Source organism: Melopsittacus undulatus, chromosome 2 (assembly GCF_012275295.1).
Source record: "Melopsittacus undulatus isolate bMelUnd1 chromosome 2, bMelUnd1.mat.Z, whole genome shotgun sequence".
NCBI lineage: Eukaryota > Metazoa > Chordata > Aves > Psittaciformes > Psittaculidae > Melopsittacus > Melopsittacus undulatus.
In genome coordinates this window covers 51,150,218-51,168,249 of record NC_047528.1, presented here as the reverse complement: position 1 = coordinate 51,168,249, position 18,032 = coordinate 51,150,218, and the positions used below count along the sequence as shown (strand labels likewise).

At 38.0% G+C, this 18,032-nt stretch overlaps 1 protein-coding gene across 2 annotated transcripts in view; it reads left to right on the top strand.

The window, feature by feature from the left end:
• Positions 1-18,032, top strand: part of DZIP1 (DAZ interacting zinc finger protein 1) — a 40,691-nt gene that overhangs the window by 6,338 nt on the left and 16,321 nt on the right. The window contains exons 4-11 of one of the 2 annotated variants that reach the window (XM_034073598.1): positions 4,627-4,711; positions 6,240-6,364; positions 9,522-9,683; positions 10,420-10,557; positions 11,827-11,889; positions 13,146-13,286; positions 14,446-14,494; positions 15,770-15,826. In XM_034073598.1, the coding sequence (XP_033929489.1) occupies positions 4,627-4,711; positions 6,240-6,364; positions 9,522-9,683; positions 10,420-10,557; positions 11,827-11,889; positions 13,146-13,286; positions 14,446-14,494; positions 15,770-15,826 (820 nt within the window). Of the gene's footprint in view, positions 1-4,626; positions 4,712-6,236; positions 6,365-9,521; positions 9,684-10,419; positions 10,558-11,826; positions 11,890-13,145; positions 13,287-14,445; positions 14,495-15,769; positions 15,827-18,032 lie in introns of both variants that reach the window. The other variant, XM_034073595.1, reaches the window with a different exon arrangement.

Below are 18,032 nucleotides of genomic sequence, written 5' to 3'. Positions count from 1 at the left end.
GCCCCAACTTTCTCAGCCTGTCTTCATATGGGAGGTGCTCCAGTCCCCTGATCATCCTCGTGGCCTCCTCTGGACTTGTTCCAACAGTTCCATGTCCTTTTTATGTTGAGGACACCAGAACTGCACACAATACTCCAAGTGAGGTCTCACGAGAGCAGAGTAGAGGGGCAGGATCACCTCCTTTGACCTGCTGGTCACGCTCCTTCTGGTGCAGCCCAGGATATGATTGGCTTTATGAGCCACAAGTGCACACTGAAGCTGGCTCATGTTCATTTTCTCATTGACCAACACCCCCACGTCCTTCTCCGCAGGGTGCTCTGAAACTCTTCTCTGCCCAACCTGTAGCTGTGCCTGGGATTGCTTCGACCCAGGTGTAGGACCTTGCACTTGTCATGGTTAAACTTCATGAGGTTGGCATCAGCCCACCTCACAAGTGTGTCAAGGTCCCTCTGGATGGCATTCCTTCCCTCCAGCGTATCAACTGAACCACACAGCTTGGTGTCATCGGCAAACTTGGTGAGGGCGCACTCAATCCTACTGTCCATGTCACTGACAAAGATGTTGAACAGGACTGGTCCCTACACTGGTCCCTGAGGGACCCCACTCGTTACTGGTTACTGGACATTGAGCCATTGACCACAACTCTTTGCGTGCAGCCATCCAGCCAGTTCTTTATCCACTGAGTGGTCCATCTATCAAATTGATGTCTCTCCAGTTTAGAGACAAGAATGTCATGTGGGACAGTGTCAAACGCTTTGCACAAGTCCAGGTAAATGACATCAACTGCTCTACCCCTGACCATCAGTTCCATAGCCCCATCATAGAAGGCCACCAAATTGGTCAGGCAGGATTTCCCCTTAGTGAAGCCATGCTGGCTGTCACCAAGCACCTTGTTGTTTTTCATGTGCCTTAGCATGCCTTCCAGGAGAATCTGCTTCAAGCTTTTGCCAGGCACAGAGGTGAGACTGACTAGTCTGTAATTCCCAGGTCATTCATTTGCCCCTTCTTGAAAATGGGATTATATTTCCCTTTTTCCAGTCATTGGGAACTTCACCTGACGGCCACGATTTTTCAGATATGATGTCCAGTAGCTTTGCAACTTCATTTGCCAGCTCCTTCAACACTCGCAGATGAATTTCATCAGGTCCCATGGACTTGTGCACGTTCAGGTTCTTAAGATGGTGTTGAACCATATCCTCTCGTACAGTGGGCCTAAGGTCTTCATTCTCACAGTCCCTGCGTCTGCCTTCCAAAACTGGGGTGGTTTGGTCATTTGCCAGGGAAGACTGAGGCAGAGAAGTCATCAAAGAACCTCAGCCTTCTCCAAATCCAGGGTAGCCAGTTCTCTTGAGCTTCCAGTGAGGGCCCACTTTGTCCTTTGTCTGTCTTTTATTTGCTACATACCTATAGAATCCCTTCCTGTTATCTTTAACATCCCTAGCCAAGTTTAATTCTAACTTGGCCTTAGCTTTTCCTGTATCCCATGGAACCTACTAAGCAGGTTCCTGAAGAGGCCGAAGTCTGTTCTCTTGAAGTCCAGGGCAGTGAGCTTTCTGCACGCTCTTCTCACTGTCCTGAGGATCTTGAACTTGATCATCTCATGATTGCTAAAACCAAGGCTGCCCTGGAGCATCACATTTCCAAGCAGCCCTTCACTGTTGGTGAGCATGAGGTCAAGCATGGCACCTCTCCTTGTTAGCTCTTCTGTTACTTGCAGAAGGAAGTTGTCTTCCACACAATTGACATACTACTGTAAAATGGTGCTTGGTACCTGTAAGTCCTAAATTTGAGACTCATTGGCCATACCTTCACCTAAGTAGTACACATTTAATTTTAAGTAAGTTTTTAACTTTTTTGATACTTTGCTCAGAAATCTTACATTCTCATGCACAGCGTAGGCATGAAGTGCACATTGTGTCTAACTCTGTGAAAAGTAGTTGCAAGAATAATGTCACATAATTCAAAACCTGAATATTCCCTGTGTTAAACCTGCCTTCTGAAGTAAGAGCTTGCTTTCAATGCCAGTAAGTCAAACTGACATGAAGTTTGTGCTTGAATGGATAACATTATTTCACAGCCAATTTCATTCCATAAATCATGTACAATCTGTTCCACTGTACGATCCCTCTTGGTTGGCAGTAATGCTTTGCTGCCATACTCTCTGTAGGCAGATAGGGCCTGGTGGCCGGAAGATATCTGGGATATTAGCCCGGAAGATCGGCAAGAGGGCGATACGACCCCTCAATCCTCGGGCGCTGACACGCTCCCGGAGGGACAGAAACAGCCTGGATCCCTCTGGGGAGCGCTGGCCGAGGAAGCCAGGGGGGTCGCGGAGAGAGCAGAACCCGCAAGGGTTAGGGCTAGACCGCCGCCCTATGCGCCCCAAAATGGGACCGAGCACAAAGGCGAAGGGCGGGGCGAGGATGCTCCTGGCGGGAAGAGAGAGGGAGCACAAGAAGGGGAAGAGGGGGTGGGTGCAGGGCGGACACCGATCCGAGCGGGCATCGGGAACAGTGCCCATGCTGGGCACACACCCCCGACCAGAGGGAGAAGCGGGCGGGGTTGGAACCCGAGCAGAGGGAGGGGCGAACCCAGAGAGAGGGAACGGCTCACCTGCAAAAGCGGGCGGGGCCGGAGCCCAACAAAAAGGCACTGAAAACCGGCTGTAGGCAGCCAGTCGGGTTCCGACTCCGAACCGGAGACGGGGTGGGAGGAGCAGTCCGCAACCGATTCAAGTTTAGAGGAGGAGGAAACAGAGATAAACAAAATCAGGAGCCAGAGGATTCCCACCCAAACTACAGAGGGACCACGAGGGGAAGAAATCCCTCTGACAGATTGGAAGAAAATACAAATTGCGTGCGCCGACCGGACCTCACCAGCCACATTAACGTTCCCGGTCCGTGTGGCACCTGGGGGACAGAGGTACTATTCGCCAATAAGCCCCAAGGACATACAAGTGATTGATAAGGCAATTGCAGATAAAGGGCTTAACTCTGCCATGAGTTTCTATCCACAGGACTGGATTATCGGATGTCCCCGTAACCCGTATACCCCGGTGACAAGAGAGGACGATAAGCCAACAAGCATCCAGCCTGCACCTGAGAGTTCTGCACCGATTAGATCCAAACAACAGCCAACACAGTGCCTTTATATACTGAATAAGCTCATGTCGTTTGTAAAGAGCCGGTTAGAGAGAGTTAACATCATGTTAGTAGAACGCCGGCAACTGCTTTAAAAACGCAGCCAACAACTGCTTTAAGAATGTTCTTGTTCAAAATTTCCTTTACTTATCCCCAGTTATACCCCGTTATTCCCAGTTATCCTCCTGTTACCTCTTGCTTACTGTGCCTTATGTTTTCTATCCAAGTTTCTGTTATATATCCTAAGTCTGTTGTAGAGCAGAGAATAGGAGTAGAATGCATTTAGTATATTTTTACGATATATATATTCTTTAAGATTGTTACATTTTAGCCAATTTAATTAAGCATAGGGAGGGGGGAAATGTAGGCAGATAGGGCCTGGCGGCCGGAAGATATCGTGCTGTTTGGAAAGATAAGACCCCTCTCCAGGTAGCCAATAGCATTTAGGTGATTATACCAGTTTTACGATGCAAGCAGACGGAAATGACATCGTAAACCTAGGCTGTATAATGCCGTGTTCTCTCTCAATAAACGCCATTTGCCATCCACCACATTGGTGTCTGTGAGCATTTGGACCGAGCAGCCCAAGGGGGGTCTGTCACGCTGTTCCTGAACCAGGTCGTCACGCCTCTCGAAGGCAACATCTCTCCCTCTTTACTATGGTTTTATGTTAGCACTTTTTTTTTGCATTTGTTCAACAAAATTTGTCTTAATAATTTATGTCTTTAGAGTTTGCTGAAAGAGGTATTTAATAGGATACCTGACTATCAGTAGAAGTAGTGTAAATATTAGATGAAATCTGGAAATTTGAGTATAGTGACAAGATCTTGAATCTGTTAAGTCAGTCACAGTCATATTACACTGATAAGGAAAAAGGCCTCAGCTGAGCATTTGTGGTTTATTAAAATGTATTTATTTGAAAAGGAGTATGAAAAAGAAGTAAGAAGCAACCCTGCCTAAAGTGATTCGGGCTCTGATTCATAGTCTTACCAGTATGTTGCAATGAAAAATCTGTAGGTGTATCTTCTGTCCTTGTACTGCCCATCTGTTTTTAAAATCTGACTTGAAATTAAAAAATAGTAAATTTTAGGAACAGTAATTGAAAACAGCTTTATGCTTCAGAAGTCATGCTTCATTAGTTAGCATACTAATACATGTACCTTTTCTTGCAAATTAATGTACTGTTTACCTTATCTTGAAGTGTCTGAACTTCTGAAAACTCACGTATAGTCAAACCCATCTTTTGTGGGTTTTTTTTCCAGCTGTGTGGTGCTCTCCTTTGCTGTGATACAAGAATCTTAAGAATACCTGAGCTGTTAGTTGGCTGGAGTCAGTGTTTATTTTGCTGAATAGTGTTGTATTACTTTTTCCTTACATACTCATGTCTTATCTGTGGTGTATATTTGAATTTGAGCTTGGTTTCACAAACAGATGTTAGTAACAATAGCTAACATGGTTTCATCTTTTTTTTTTTTACTTTCTGTAGTGTCAGTTTTGTGAAAAGGCTTTTATGAACTATTCCTTTTTACAAAGTCACATGCAAAGACGTCATCCAGAAGAATCTCAGATTGGTATGTACTTTAACATTATAAAAAAATTAAGATAAATGGTGTATGTGATATAGAGAGGATGTGCAGTTCATGATTTTGTGTAAGTGGGAAGAATAATTTTTGATTCCATTTTTAGGTGCCACATCAATTTGTGTGGATGCAGGCAACACTGACTGACAATGTATTGGGTGACATGTATCTGTCTATAGAAAATAATTAACAAAAAATTGTATGCCATATTTACAGTACCTTTTCAAAATAATATTTCCACTGAATACTTTAGTCAGTAGCAGACTTCAGGGCACACTTTTTGTGTGTAGGCATGTGTATTTTGATGGTGTGTGCAAAATGAATAAATTGCTCTAAGGATAATACATTTTGTGACTATATATATGTATACGAATTGTCAGTCTTATAATAATCCAGCTCACCTGAAATCAGTTTGAATAGGATCAGACTCTTGTGAACTACGCTGACTAAAATATAGTGAGAAACTATCAAAAATAATCTAACTTCAGATATTTATGATAATCTCTGTTGCTATGCCACTAATTTACATACTGTTGCCTCTGAGTTGAAAAATATTTAGTTTGAAAAGCAATGCTTTCAAAATTTGTTTCATTCATCTCTAAATTCTCTCCTTCCCATTAGGCTGCATGCTTATGATTTATTGCTAAGGACAAATAGATATTGACAAATGTCAGTGATTAGAAATGTGTTAGGAAAAAAGAATGTTTGGGAAGAGAAAGAGAGGGAAGAATCTAGTGGGGTTTGAACTGTAGCTTGTCAGGCAAATAAAACAGCAGGAAGAGTGAGAGGGTCTGAGTAAGCATCTGGGTAAGCGTTAATATATTGGAAGAAGAAAGCTTGTGTGCTTTAAGCTTGATAAAAATGGTAGTGGAAGATGCTGCAGAAACAGTAGAATTAATTATTATACAAAGAATTAGTCTGAAATGGCTGAAATGTGAGGGAAATACTGCATACAGTTATTTCTGAAATAATATTCTACATTGTGCTCAGATTCCCAGATGGTGGGCTAGTAAATCCTTGGTAAATTAGTAAAATGTTTCAAGATTAAAGATTGTTATATTTATTGCATATCTAACATGTTTTTTTTTTACAGTGACATTCGTCCTGGCTCATTCCAGATAAATAATGAGTTGTATTCCAAATGGATTTATTCCAAAAGTTATTTAGAATAATAAATTAAACTTAACAAAACTGAATTAATGAGGTTCACTTTGTCCTTCACGTGTCATTTTTAAGCCTGTGTTGCTTAGATTACTTTGAAATTAGATTATAGAATACTTTAAAATATTGGATAAGCTATTTCACATGTCATTGATACATACATTTTCAGTCTTTGAGGATAAGTTAGCAATTAAACATATATATATTTAAGAATATCTTTGGTGAATCATAGTAATAGGAGGGAAGTGGTCTAAGGGAGCCACACTTCATGAAGATGCTACTGAAACACTATAGAAATGCATTTGCATCTACAGAAATTATAACAAACTTTTTAAAAATCTGTGTTTCCTTTAAGCAGAGCAGAAGAGGAAAGCAAAGACAGACAAATTGCAGGATGAGATTGATAAACTGAAGGAGCAGTTGCATCTCACCAAATCCCAGTTAGAGGCTGAACAGCAGGCTAACATGGTCAGGTTTTCTAAGGTAACATGTGCTAAGTAATGTGAGCCTCTCAAAGCATTAGTACTTTGGATTGTGTTTATTCATTTTGTAACTGGAACAGAACAAAATGTATCTACAACTTTCCTGTCTAGCAGGGAGGTGCTTGGGCATTAGAACATAGCCCTCCCTTTCCTCTGGTAATTTATAGAATCATAGAATGGTTGGGGTTGGAAAGGAACTTAAGATCATGTAGTTCCAACCCCCCTGCCATGGGCAGAAACGCATCAGCCTAGACTATGTTGCCCAAGGGTCTAATATTATAATATCTAATAATATTGTATAATTCTTATAGCCACTTTCTTCTTACTTTCATTTTAGACATATTTTAAATGAATACTTGAGGCAGCACTTCTGTGAGCACTTGCCAGTTCATAAGCTATATAGGCTGTTACTGAAGCAAATAAAATTGCCTTGCTGTGGGGAAATAAAAGCTTTCTGGCATTATGATATTTTGTAGTGTGTAAGTCTTTCTTAGATCTAACTGTGATTTTATATGTGACATTACACACTGAGTAGGATTTATTCTTTGCTGTGGAGAATTTTACTGTCTAACAGAGATGTAAAGCAGTTCAAGGAAGAGAGACTGAGAAAAAACGAAGCAGTCTGGAACTTGCATGTTGGTCTGTAAACCTTTAGGATTTGGCTGACCAGAGAGCGAAAGTAGAAAGTAGTGTTAGCTACTGCTGTATGAATGAAGAAACCTTAAACCAGAATGATTTAAAATTAGTAATTATCTATTTGTAATCACATGCAGGGCTTTGTTTAAGTAAATACAATCATATTTTGCTATAGAAATAGGGGTGGATTTTTGTTTTTTTCTTTTAGCAGGGGAGAGGTATTGTGCTTCAGTTTGAGGAGCAAATTCTTGGCATAAGAAACAAATATGTCCCATGACTGAGTTAAATGCTGATCTTTGGGTTGCAGTTTGCCCTTTATTACATTCAAAAGCAGTGTTTTGTGGTTGTTAACCTAACTTGCGAGAACCTTCTCTCAATATTTAGAACTTCTAAATGGCTTTCCTAGGGGAGTATGAGGACCTTCAAACATAAAGCCAACCATTATATTTTGAAAGAAACCTTGCATTTTGAATTTAAAGGAAATAAATAAAACACAGATATCATTAATTATTTTCTTCCTTTTTTTCAGAGGAAAATCTGGTCTTCTGTAAAATATGTCATGTTTCTTTCCCTGAACACTGCTTCAGACTCTCTCCAGTCTTCTTGTTACCTTTTCTCAGGGCCATTCAGCTTCCTGTTTTGTTCTGTTTTGTTGTGGGTTTCTTTTTTTTTTCATTTTCAAAAGTACTGAATTACCAGATGAAGAACATGGCTAGAGTTTTACTTAGGAATGTAAGCCCTCTGTGAACATGTGCTAGGCATGCTACTTGTTCATTCTGTACCTCACTTTTGAGAGGTACAGCAATTATATATTTCTCCTTCCCCTAATGAATTGTTTTTCTTATGAAATGGGACTTGGACTGTGCGTAACAGGGCAGTGTACACTTTTTAGTGCCTGTGGGGTCTATTTTGAAGTCACTTGTTTTAGCTGAGACTCGTAACTACAAGTGGACTACCTGAAATGTCCTGAAGCTGCAGCCTGCAGTGTTATACAACAAGGAGCTTTCAAAGCTTCTGTGTTTTTCTGGGATTTCAGGGAAGATAGGAATGTGGAGTGTGGCTGCTTGCAGTTTGTCTGCCATGACTGACACCCACTGTCAATTCAGGTATGATTATGTTGTTGTCTTTTGACTGAAAGAGCAGAAAACCTTTCCCTTTGATTTTTTTTTTTTAAGGTTAACCACTACTGGTGGGAATTTGGATAAAAACTGCCATACTTCCAATTCATGGTCACTTCTTCTCCTTTGAGGTGAAAGGATGTGGAAGACCCCATTCTTCATGACCGTACAATGATTGCTTGTTATAGTTATAGTTAGCCAGAGAACAAATTCAGAGTGAATCTGTGATGGAAAGATGTAGGGAAGTGTGTATATTCTGGGCAGTGAAATGCAGGACTTCAAACAAGTTGAGGACTATAGTAAAGCGAATGACTAGGTCATGGAATGATAAAATAATTTAACAGATAGAGTGGGTTAACTCTATATGGGAAAAAAATAGTTCTAACTTTGTCTACAAAATTATGGGCTCTGAGCTGAGTTTTATTACTGAAGGAGAAGATCTTAAGGTTGTGGTAGATACATAGTTCCAGGGAAGCATCAGCCCAGGGGTTAATAGTAGTCAGCAAAGAAAATCAAATATTACAAATCAGTCTGAAAAATGGCTGTGCAAGCCACAGCCTAAATTCCATGTGTCGTCTAGTCCCTTCATCTCAAATATGATATGATATAATAATAAAAGTTATGGAGATGGTCTACGAAGTTGATCAATCTGTATTTAGACTGACTGAGCATACTAAGAGTTGTCAGTCTGAAAAAGAGACAACAGCTCGGTGGAGATGGAGGGCAAGATACAGATGGCTGCAAAACGATGAGTTACATAGAGTGAATAGGTATTAATCATTCACTTTCTTTTCCAGTTCAGGACTTGGCATCCATCAAATGAACCTAGCAGGAGCCAGATTCAGACCAAAAAAAAAAATCCAAAACTTGCCTCTTCATTCAACTTGTGGAGCTCATTGGCAAAAGATGTTGCAGTTGCTAAAAGCTGACACAACCACGAGGGATGACTGCAAAAGTGTACAAAGAGAAATGTGTTGAAGGTTACTGAGTTTACAAAACTCTGTCTGGCTGAGGAAGTCCTCTGAGCTGGAAACAGTTGGCAGCTTGGGGACTGTTAAGGAGAATGTGTGTGTTTGTTTGCCTTGGTATTATCTTTTCCCACATAAATGCTTATGGCCTCTGTGAGAAACAGGATGCTGAATTAAGCAGATCTTTGATATGACCAAGTAAGGTTGTTCATGTGTTATTCAGTGAAAAATAATGAACTACTAAAATGTCTTATCGAGATATAGCAAAATGTATAGTTTGCTACCCCAAAATTCTTCTGAAACTGGTGGATTTTATGTTTTTTGATGTGACAGTATTGCGCATTGAAAGTGGCTGCTTGCCACACATGGTTTGGGTGCTTGAATTGGTATTGCATGTGGGGAAAAATAACAAATAATGCTTTTCATATAATTTCAGGAATGTGAACAGCAAAAATCAAAAGAAGAAGAAATTCTTCAGTCATTTCATAAATGGAAAGAAGAGGAAAAAGAGAAATTGGCTGATGAAATAGAAAAAGTGAAAGCGATGTTTATGAAAGAGCTTAAAGAGTTGTCTTCAAGAAATTCAACGTTAGAAAATGTAAGTGATTTACATTTGCCAACATTTTAAGGCATGACTCCCTTATAATAGATGGCAGTGAGCTTCACGTATTTGAAACGTGATGTAGTCATCTTAGAGGTCTTGTTACAAAGCTCTAAAAATAATGGTTTGATGATAGCCATGATTCTATCTTTGTATACTGGTGCTTTAGGAACATAATTTCAGTTTTTTTTTAAATAGCACTGTTCTAGATGAATGAATTATGCCTTCAGCAGCTATGTCAGTTTTTTCTTACTCTTCAACCTTTGGATGTCTGTTTACAGATGGGTAGATATGATTGATGTCTGTTAGGTGTGCTTACACTAATATTCTTGTAACTGGCATGGAGGCGACTAACCGCTGGGTTATAGTCCCGACTATGCAGTATAACTGAATGTGTTTTCAATGCATGCTCTAGAAATGCTTTCCAGAGTTTTCACCAGAAAGAGAGCTGTAGAAGTATAGGTAGTTCAGAAAACAAATATGCACAGTATTACCAGAGTAGCTGGTATTTTGTAGCTGCTATGTCCTGTGTGCACTTGCAAGGCATATTTATGTTAGATGTATGTATTAATAACTATATGAAACTCGATAAATGCTGAACTTGTTATAAATGTGAAAAGTATCTGATGCAGTCTGTATAGTTATGTTTAAAGTAAATTGTGTATTAAATAACAAAATGTGTATACATGTTGTTAAATTCTCTCCTTCCCCTCCCTCCCCTGCCTCCTTGTAGCAACTGGTAGAATTACAAAAGTCCAGTATGCCACAAAAATCCAACTTAGGGACACTGAAAGACAGCCAGGACTTTACAGAAGAGGAACCTCAGAGGCCTCAGGATTATCACAGCGTGGTCAAGCTTCTTGAAAAACAGGTAACACTATAGATTAATGTGTTGGTTTTGACAGACTACTTGTGTTCTTTTTATTTTTGTATTTCTCCAAATATGGTTTTATATATGTAAGTAAAATTCCTGTCTCCCTCAAGGCCCATAGTATCTTCTTTTTGAAGATTTAGTATTATTTAGTACAATCTTTATAATGGAGATTGAAGCATTATTTCGCTTATCCTTTATAAATGAACTAATTGTTATTTATTTATATTCTCTTATCTTTGTGATTAAATACAACTAGTATTACCCAGTATGCTTGCAGTTCAGTTCCAGAGTGCTCTAATAAAGCATTTATGTCTGCTCATCTGTGAAGCCACTTAAAAATTGGAATGTCCACTATCCAAGATGAAAAAAAAAAAAAAGTTGAGAAACTTTCTGAGGGGATCTGTCAACACAAGGCTTCGGGTCATATGAAGCACTTCAGCTTGGCAGGTTAAACTTCTGTACCAGGACTATATCATCTGACCAGCATGGATGCTGGTGCTGATGCAAATCAACTGGAGAATCCAAAGTCCCACTTGTAGGAAGGATAGAGCTGGAAAGGGCCCCAGGGGCCAAGGTTGTTGCAGTGCTCTTAAACTCACCTCCATGTCCAGGTTGTTCCTGTTAAACAAAAAAAGTTTGAGGCCTTTGGAAAAACTGACAAACCTTTTTACTCCTTTTTTTTGACACGTTGAGACATGCATTATATATTTCATGGTTCTTGGAATGTGAAGATCTTTGTATATTGCTGATATATAAAGCTACCTATATCAAGATGAAGTATCTAAACATCCAGAAGTTTAGATACTTCAGTTAGTTTTACTTTATGGGTCTTTTTATTTCATCAAGGAAGATTCACTTCACTCTGCAATTCATATGTTAATATCTTTTTTAATCAACATTACACAAAGTACATTGCTAATGAGTACTTGAAATGACATTATTTTGGGAAAAAAAAGCCCTGCTTCTACTACTCTAATTGTTAATACACAGAGGTGCATCGAAATACCAGTGTATTTCTTACAGTTACTATGGATACGAATTAAGGAGCAAATATGTAGTTTCTAGAGTGATTGGTAAGAAAACTGTACTCAGATGTATAAAACATGCTGATGACTGTTACAGGTCTTAAATATGGGGTTACTCAAGCTTCATATCATCAATAATCTTTTCAGTATTTATACTTTATTTAGAAAAGTAAAGCTGCATATATCAAACTAAATGGTAATGTGTTGTTAACAGAAGTAAATATTAATTTCATCTATGCAGGAAAATAAGTGGACATCTAGAATACAAGCCCTAAATCATGCCCATGAGACAGAAAAGTCCCTGGTAAGTGGCACAGCAAACCAACTAACAGGAGATTTTTTTTCTTATTTTATTACCCTTTCAGTAGTTCTGAATATGCTGTAATACATCTGTTGCATTAGAAAGCCTAGATATCAAGAGTTGTAAGAGTGTATCCTCTTAGACCTATTTATTACCTTTTTCTTTATGTTATGCTAGGTGCTTGACGTTTCAGTCAAGGCTAAAGTTGAAACAGAATTTGTCACTTAAGAATCTGACAGACACTTGAAACTGTATCTGTTTTCTGAAGAGCTAACAATTAGTTCTTCAAGGACTGTGTCATTATAAAGTGTTTTCTGTGTTACATGGATATGCTGGAAAATTGAGAAATAACTTGCCAACATGTAGTTTTCATCTGCCCTGTACCTTCTGCTGCCATGTACCTATGCTGTATGTCTCAGTCTTTTTTTCTTCTTTTCTGTCACTTCTCTGCTGCTTTTTTAGTTGCAGCTTTCTAATGCAGAATCTGTTCAGCGTTTCCAGGAAAAAACACCATGGCATTTTATTTTGCATCAGTTTATGTATTTTACTATACAGAGCTTTATTCCTCAGATTTTTTTTATGTCTGCATTTCTTTTTAATCTCTTTCCAGCTTTGTTTCTCTTGCTTCTTTTCCTTTCATTTTCCTTTCATCTGCGTGAGCATGTAAGAACTGAGCAGATCATAATGGTCTGACCAATGCTTCTCCTCCTCTGGCAAGAAAGCAGTGGGGAGGAACCATGGAACATTCCCCAAAAAGGATGTAGTTAATGATACACCCACATACAATGCAAGAATAGAATAAGGGAGGAGTAATGTAAGTATTACTTTTGGGATGGTGCACTTAAAACATATTGTTCCCTTTCTTCTACATTCAGAGCTAATGGGTTTTTCATGCAAATTCACATCTCATCTCCTTATTTGATTACATTATTTGATAGTATTTATAACCAAATATTTTTGTAGAGTTGTATGCTTTTTCCTGCAATCTTATTTTTAGGCTATCACAGCAATGTGTATGCATGTCCCTTTCTTTGTATTGAGATTTAGGTAGTCTTCCTTGTGTAAATAAAAAGTGATCCTGACAGCTGTAAAATATGCAAATCCCAATGAAACCACAGGAGACTTAAAGGGGGAAAAAAAAAAAGAAAGGAAAAAAAAGTTAAAAATATTTAAGCATGACATTTCCTTGTTTAAACTGTTTAGTATTAAAGTATTTTCTATAATAATATGAAGTTACTTTTCTTTTGATTGCTTTCTAGCTGCTGTCACAGATTGAGAAGCTTAAATTATCAGTGAGAGAAGACCTGAATAAAAATAATGCCTTTTACAAGAGGAGGATAGAAGAGTTGGGGCAGAGGCTTCAGGAGCAGAATGATCTGATTATTACTCAGAAGAAGCAGGTCTGTTTTTTGAAGCATTTGATGTTTCAGAGAGCATAAAACCCAGAGAAACATTTTACTAGCATTTGATCTTCGATATATCTCTGGTTGCATATTGACTGTGTGTCTGTATGGCTTGGGCTTCTCTTTGGGGAATTGGAGTGCAGAACATTTCTTTTAATCATAGAACTGCTTAGGTTGGTAAAGACCCTTAAGATCATGGAGTCCAGTCATAAACCCAGCACTGCCAACTCCACCACTAAACTATGTCCCAAAGCACCACATCTAAACGCCTTTTAAATACATCCAGGGACGGGGACTCCATGGCTTTCCCTGAGCAGCCTGTTCCAATACTAGACAGCACTTTCAATGAAGAAATTTTTCCTGATATCAAACCTGCAGCTCCCCTGGCTCAACTTGAGCTCATTTCTTCTTGTCCTGTGGCTTGTTACTTGTGAGAAGAGCCAACACTCACCTCTCTACAGCCTCCTTTCAGATAGTTGTAGAGAGCAATAAGGTCTCCCCTGAACTAAAGAACCCCAGTTCCCTCAGCTGCTTCTAATAAAACTTGCACTCTAGGCACTTCACCAGCTGCCTTGGTCTTTGGACATGCTCCAGCACCTCAATGATTTGCTTGTAGTGGATTCACAAGTTTACTGTTTTCTTTAGACTGAATTACAGCCAGATAGTTTCCTCTATGCTCTCAGTTTCATTCAGTGCGTGTCTTGGGTGTCAAATAGACAGAACTGTAGAGAAGACTGGAGAACTGTTCATACATTTCAAATAAATGTGTAATTAAGTGTTTCCCTGGAGTGGAGCTGGCTTGCAAAATTGAACATGAATTGCTGAAGCAGAAAGTATGGAAGCTGTGAGTGCTGAAGTGGTCTGTAAGCTTACGCTCATTTCACTTTATAGTTTGTAAAAAATAGGGTGTACAAAGCATAAGTCCACATAAGACAACAAACAGAAATATGTCTTCAGCAGTCATTAAGCATGAATGAAATACACATTAAGCAGTAGAACAGAGTTCCACAAAAGTAGTATTTTTCTCCCCAAATCATAAACAATAATTTCTGTTATTAAATAGTACTGAAACTAGGTATTTTGTACTAAACGTTCATTTTTAGTTATTGATCATTTACATTTGTAACTATTAATTTGTCTGTCTTCCCTATTCTAGATTAAAGAATTGTCCACAAGATCAGTTGCAAACATTAAAGCATATGAAAGTAAGTACAAACTGTAAAAAAAATCAGATTTTATTTCTGATTTCAGCAGCTTGGCTAAAACAAATGTTGCAATTCATTAAAACGTAGAGACGTGAACTTTACTAACTAAATATTGAAATGAAATCACTACTGGCAATTTGTGTTTCCTGGGGTACCTACCCCTTTTCATGTAATGATTTGCAAAGTTCATGTTTCACGTCTGTAAGGAATCGTAATGTAGAAAGATGATTGCTTGAATAGTGAAGAGATGTGAAATACAGCAACTGTATTTTGTATTAGGTAAGCAACTTTAGGCTTTGCTTTATGAAGTGTAATTTTAATTGTTTTGTCATGCTTGACTATCCTTAGGCTGCAGAACTCACAAAAGCCAAAATACTGGAAGAGAAGAAAAAATTAGTAGTTTTTCATTTAGGATACAGATATTCAAAGAATTTTAATAACTCTGTCATTTTCATCTGTGAAATGCTCTAATATCTGAAGTCTTACAAGTAACTAAACCTTGTAATAATGTTTCAGAATGTAGTCCTGCACCACAAACGTCCATATATAGGTGATGCGGCAGTTGCAGTGACTTGAAACAAGTTTATTGCAGTAGATGATGACATCTGAATTAATCTGATCCCAGTTTGGAAACCATCTTGCTTTACTGCAAGGCATTGGTCTGAACTGAATCTGGCAGCAGGGACCAGGTTGATTTGACGAGAATATAGTAGCAGGCTGTACGCATTTTCAGCTAGAGCTTGTGATATCCAGCTGCACGGAAGAACAGACAAGTATAAGACCATGGCACACAAGTGACTTTGCTCATAGGCCCCAAGCTTATCTGAGGAGTGTAGAATTGAAATGGTGATTCACTCCAAAGCTGCACTCTATACATGAGATATATATAGGCTTTGTGCAGTAGATCCTCTTTGGGGAATATAAGCCTTGATCAGGCTAGACTTAACCAAGTAGCTTTGGGCCAAGACTTCCTCCCTGAGACATAAAGACAACATACAGACATGACCAAAGAGATGATCACATTCCAGTTCACTGATGATTTAGTTATTAGGTTCTTTTCCTGATTCTAGAAGTATTAAAAACATTAAGCATATATAAAGACATACTTTTATGTTGTGAAGGACCATTTTTTACTTTCTAAATGATTTGTTTAATTTTTCTCTATTAAAGCAAAAATTTAAATGATTTATAAATGTGATTAAATATTGCTATGTTTTAGAATATGTGTATTATTGCTTACTAGAATTTATTTTTTTTACTGTTCTGCAATTTTAGGGAACACTACTGTAGAGCATCTTCAAGAATCTAAACCAAGTCTACAAGTGATGCATGGTAAGGCTTTTTGTTAGTTCCAGATCCACTACTTTCAAATCTAACCCTCTGTCTCGTCAAATGTGTTGCTTGTTGAATCATAACTGTAAGAGTAGTTACATTGAAAGAACATATTTGGAATTGCTTTGCTGTATGTCTGCGTCAGCATTGAGAATTCCTATCAAGTAATTGTAGAGATGTACTATTGAAAAGAGTAAATCAAAACCAAAATAAAACAATTTGAGAACATTTTCTAGCACATGTATAGTGTTGAAGCACTTTAAGGTAAATAAAACTAATTGATGAAATGAAATGTCATTTTCTTACAGAAAATGTGCTTATCTGGTATATGCATATATATACTGGATAGGTATATACATGTACTGGGATTTGTGTAGGGAAATATGTCGAGATGTTTGGTTTTAAGTCCCAAAATAGTGTATTTTTCTTGTGAGGTCTAATGGCAAGGAGGAAAAATACAGAAGAAACAGTCAGAATAGATAGCCATGCTGTGTACATAGTTCTTCTGGAGTATAACTGTAGTTAAATATAGATCATTATTTATTTAAGCTTGGGGCATCGTGATATTGTTTAGAATTAGGGGAAAGGGATGAACTTCCATTTGCATTGTTTTGTACCTTGTGAAAAGGTACCTTCTTTCTTTCTCAGTATGCAAATTAATGGAGAGTATTGTTACCATACCAATATTCTGCAATCGATTAATTCGTTATTTGCATTTTAAGTAGAAAAGTAATGAAAAATGACCTTTGAGCAGGTAAAGTGCTTAAATGTTAAAAACCAGTTTAATAATTTGAATCACTCGATTTTAATTATTTTTAATCATATCTCTTAGTTTTAAAACCTGTCATAGGGAGACAAAATGGAATTTGTGTAAGAAAAATGTACAGAATTTATCTTGTACAACAAATGCAAGAAGTTCTGAAAAGGCATATAGGGAGAAGGGCAGTATACAACAGAAGCTTTCAATGTAACTTCATTAAGGAATGAAAAATTATGAAGTGTTGATTTAAAAATATTTGTAATGACAAGAATTATTAAATGATGGAATAGATTATTCTATGGTAACATCATTTGAATAATACAGATTTCTTTCTAACATATACAATGTTAGTAGTTCAATGCTTGAAGCTTTTTATGTGAAAATATATAGATGAAATGTTTTGTGGAGAAAAGTAATAATATATTTAAGAATATATTGGTAAAAGTTTTTTAAATAATCTCATTCTTTTTCATTCAAACTGGCTTCATGCACCAACACAGTAGTGCTGGCTCTTGCTAAGAGATCTCAGGACAGGTAGCTTAGCTATTGCCCTGAATTTAACAAGTTTTATGAAGAGTATTGCTGCTAAGGGCTTACACAGCAAACTTGTAAAGCATTGCTTTCTTAGTGCATTTACTTTCATATGTACTGAGGAGAAAAACAGTTCTCTAAACATTAGTATTTTCTGTACTCTGACAATTTAAATCAGGTCATCAGATCTTTTCTAATTTCTTGCTGTTCCAAACAGGAAGTTTGTGGCACCTTCTGAAACTTATTAAGATAGACAAGGCTGTTCCTGCCATTGATATACACAAGATTCACTATCAGTTTATTATGAAACCTTAACAAAGGTGTTTCCTTCAGATTCCTTTGCTGATGATTATTTTGTTTATCTCTGCAGGTCTCTCTGTCTGTCCCCTTTCTTCCCTTCTGGAGTTTTTTAAACTTACCCTAAATTTCTGGATATAGAGGTTAGCAGAGGCTATAGCGTCTTCCACAAAATTTTCAGGGCTCCTCAAGGGATTGAATTACATACTGAATGTATATTCATGGCTGCATCTTGTGCCATTATCAAAATAAAAGCACTCACTCATACCCTCTGTTCACGAATTTATTTAGCACAGAGCATGTCTGGAATCACCAGAGCTGTAGTTTTCCTACAAAGCAATTGCCTGCATATGGAATATCTTCCTTTTCTTTTTCATCTTGAAAGAAAATTAATTCTGGAAAAAGACTCTCCAATGTAAACTTCAGTACACTTTTTGAAATAGCTTGGAAGCTTTTGTATCCTAATATTCACTCTGCACATCTTAAATCTGTGTAATGAAAAGATAACATAAGTTACAAATGAGGTATCCTAGGTGTAAAGTAGTGTAATACCTGTGTTAGCCTCGTGCTTTTGTATTAACATTCCTGATTTCTTGCAGGAGCTAATAGTGTGCCCTG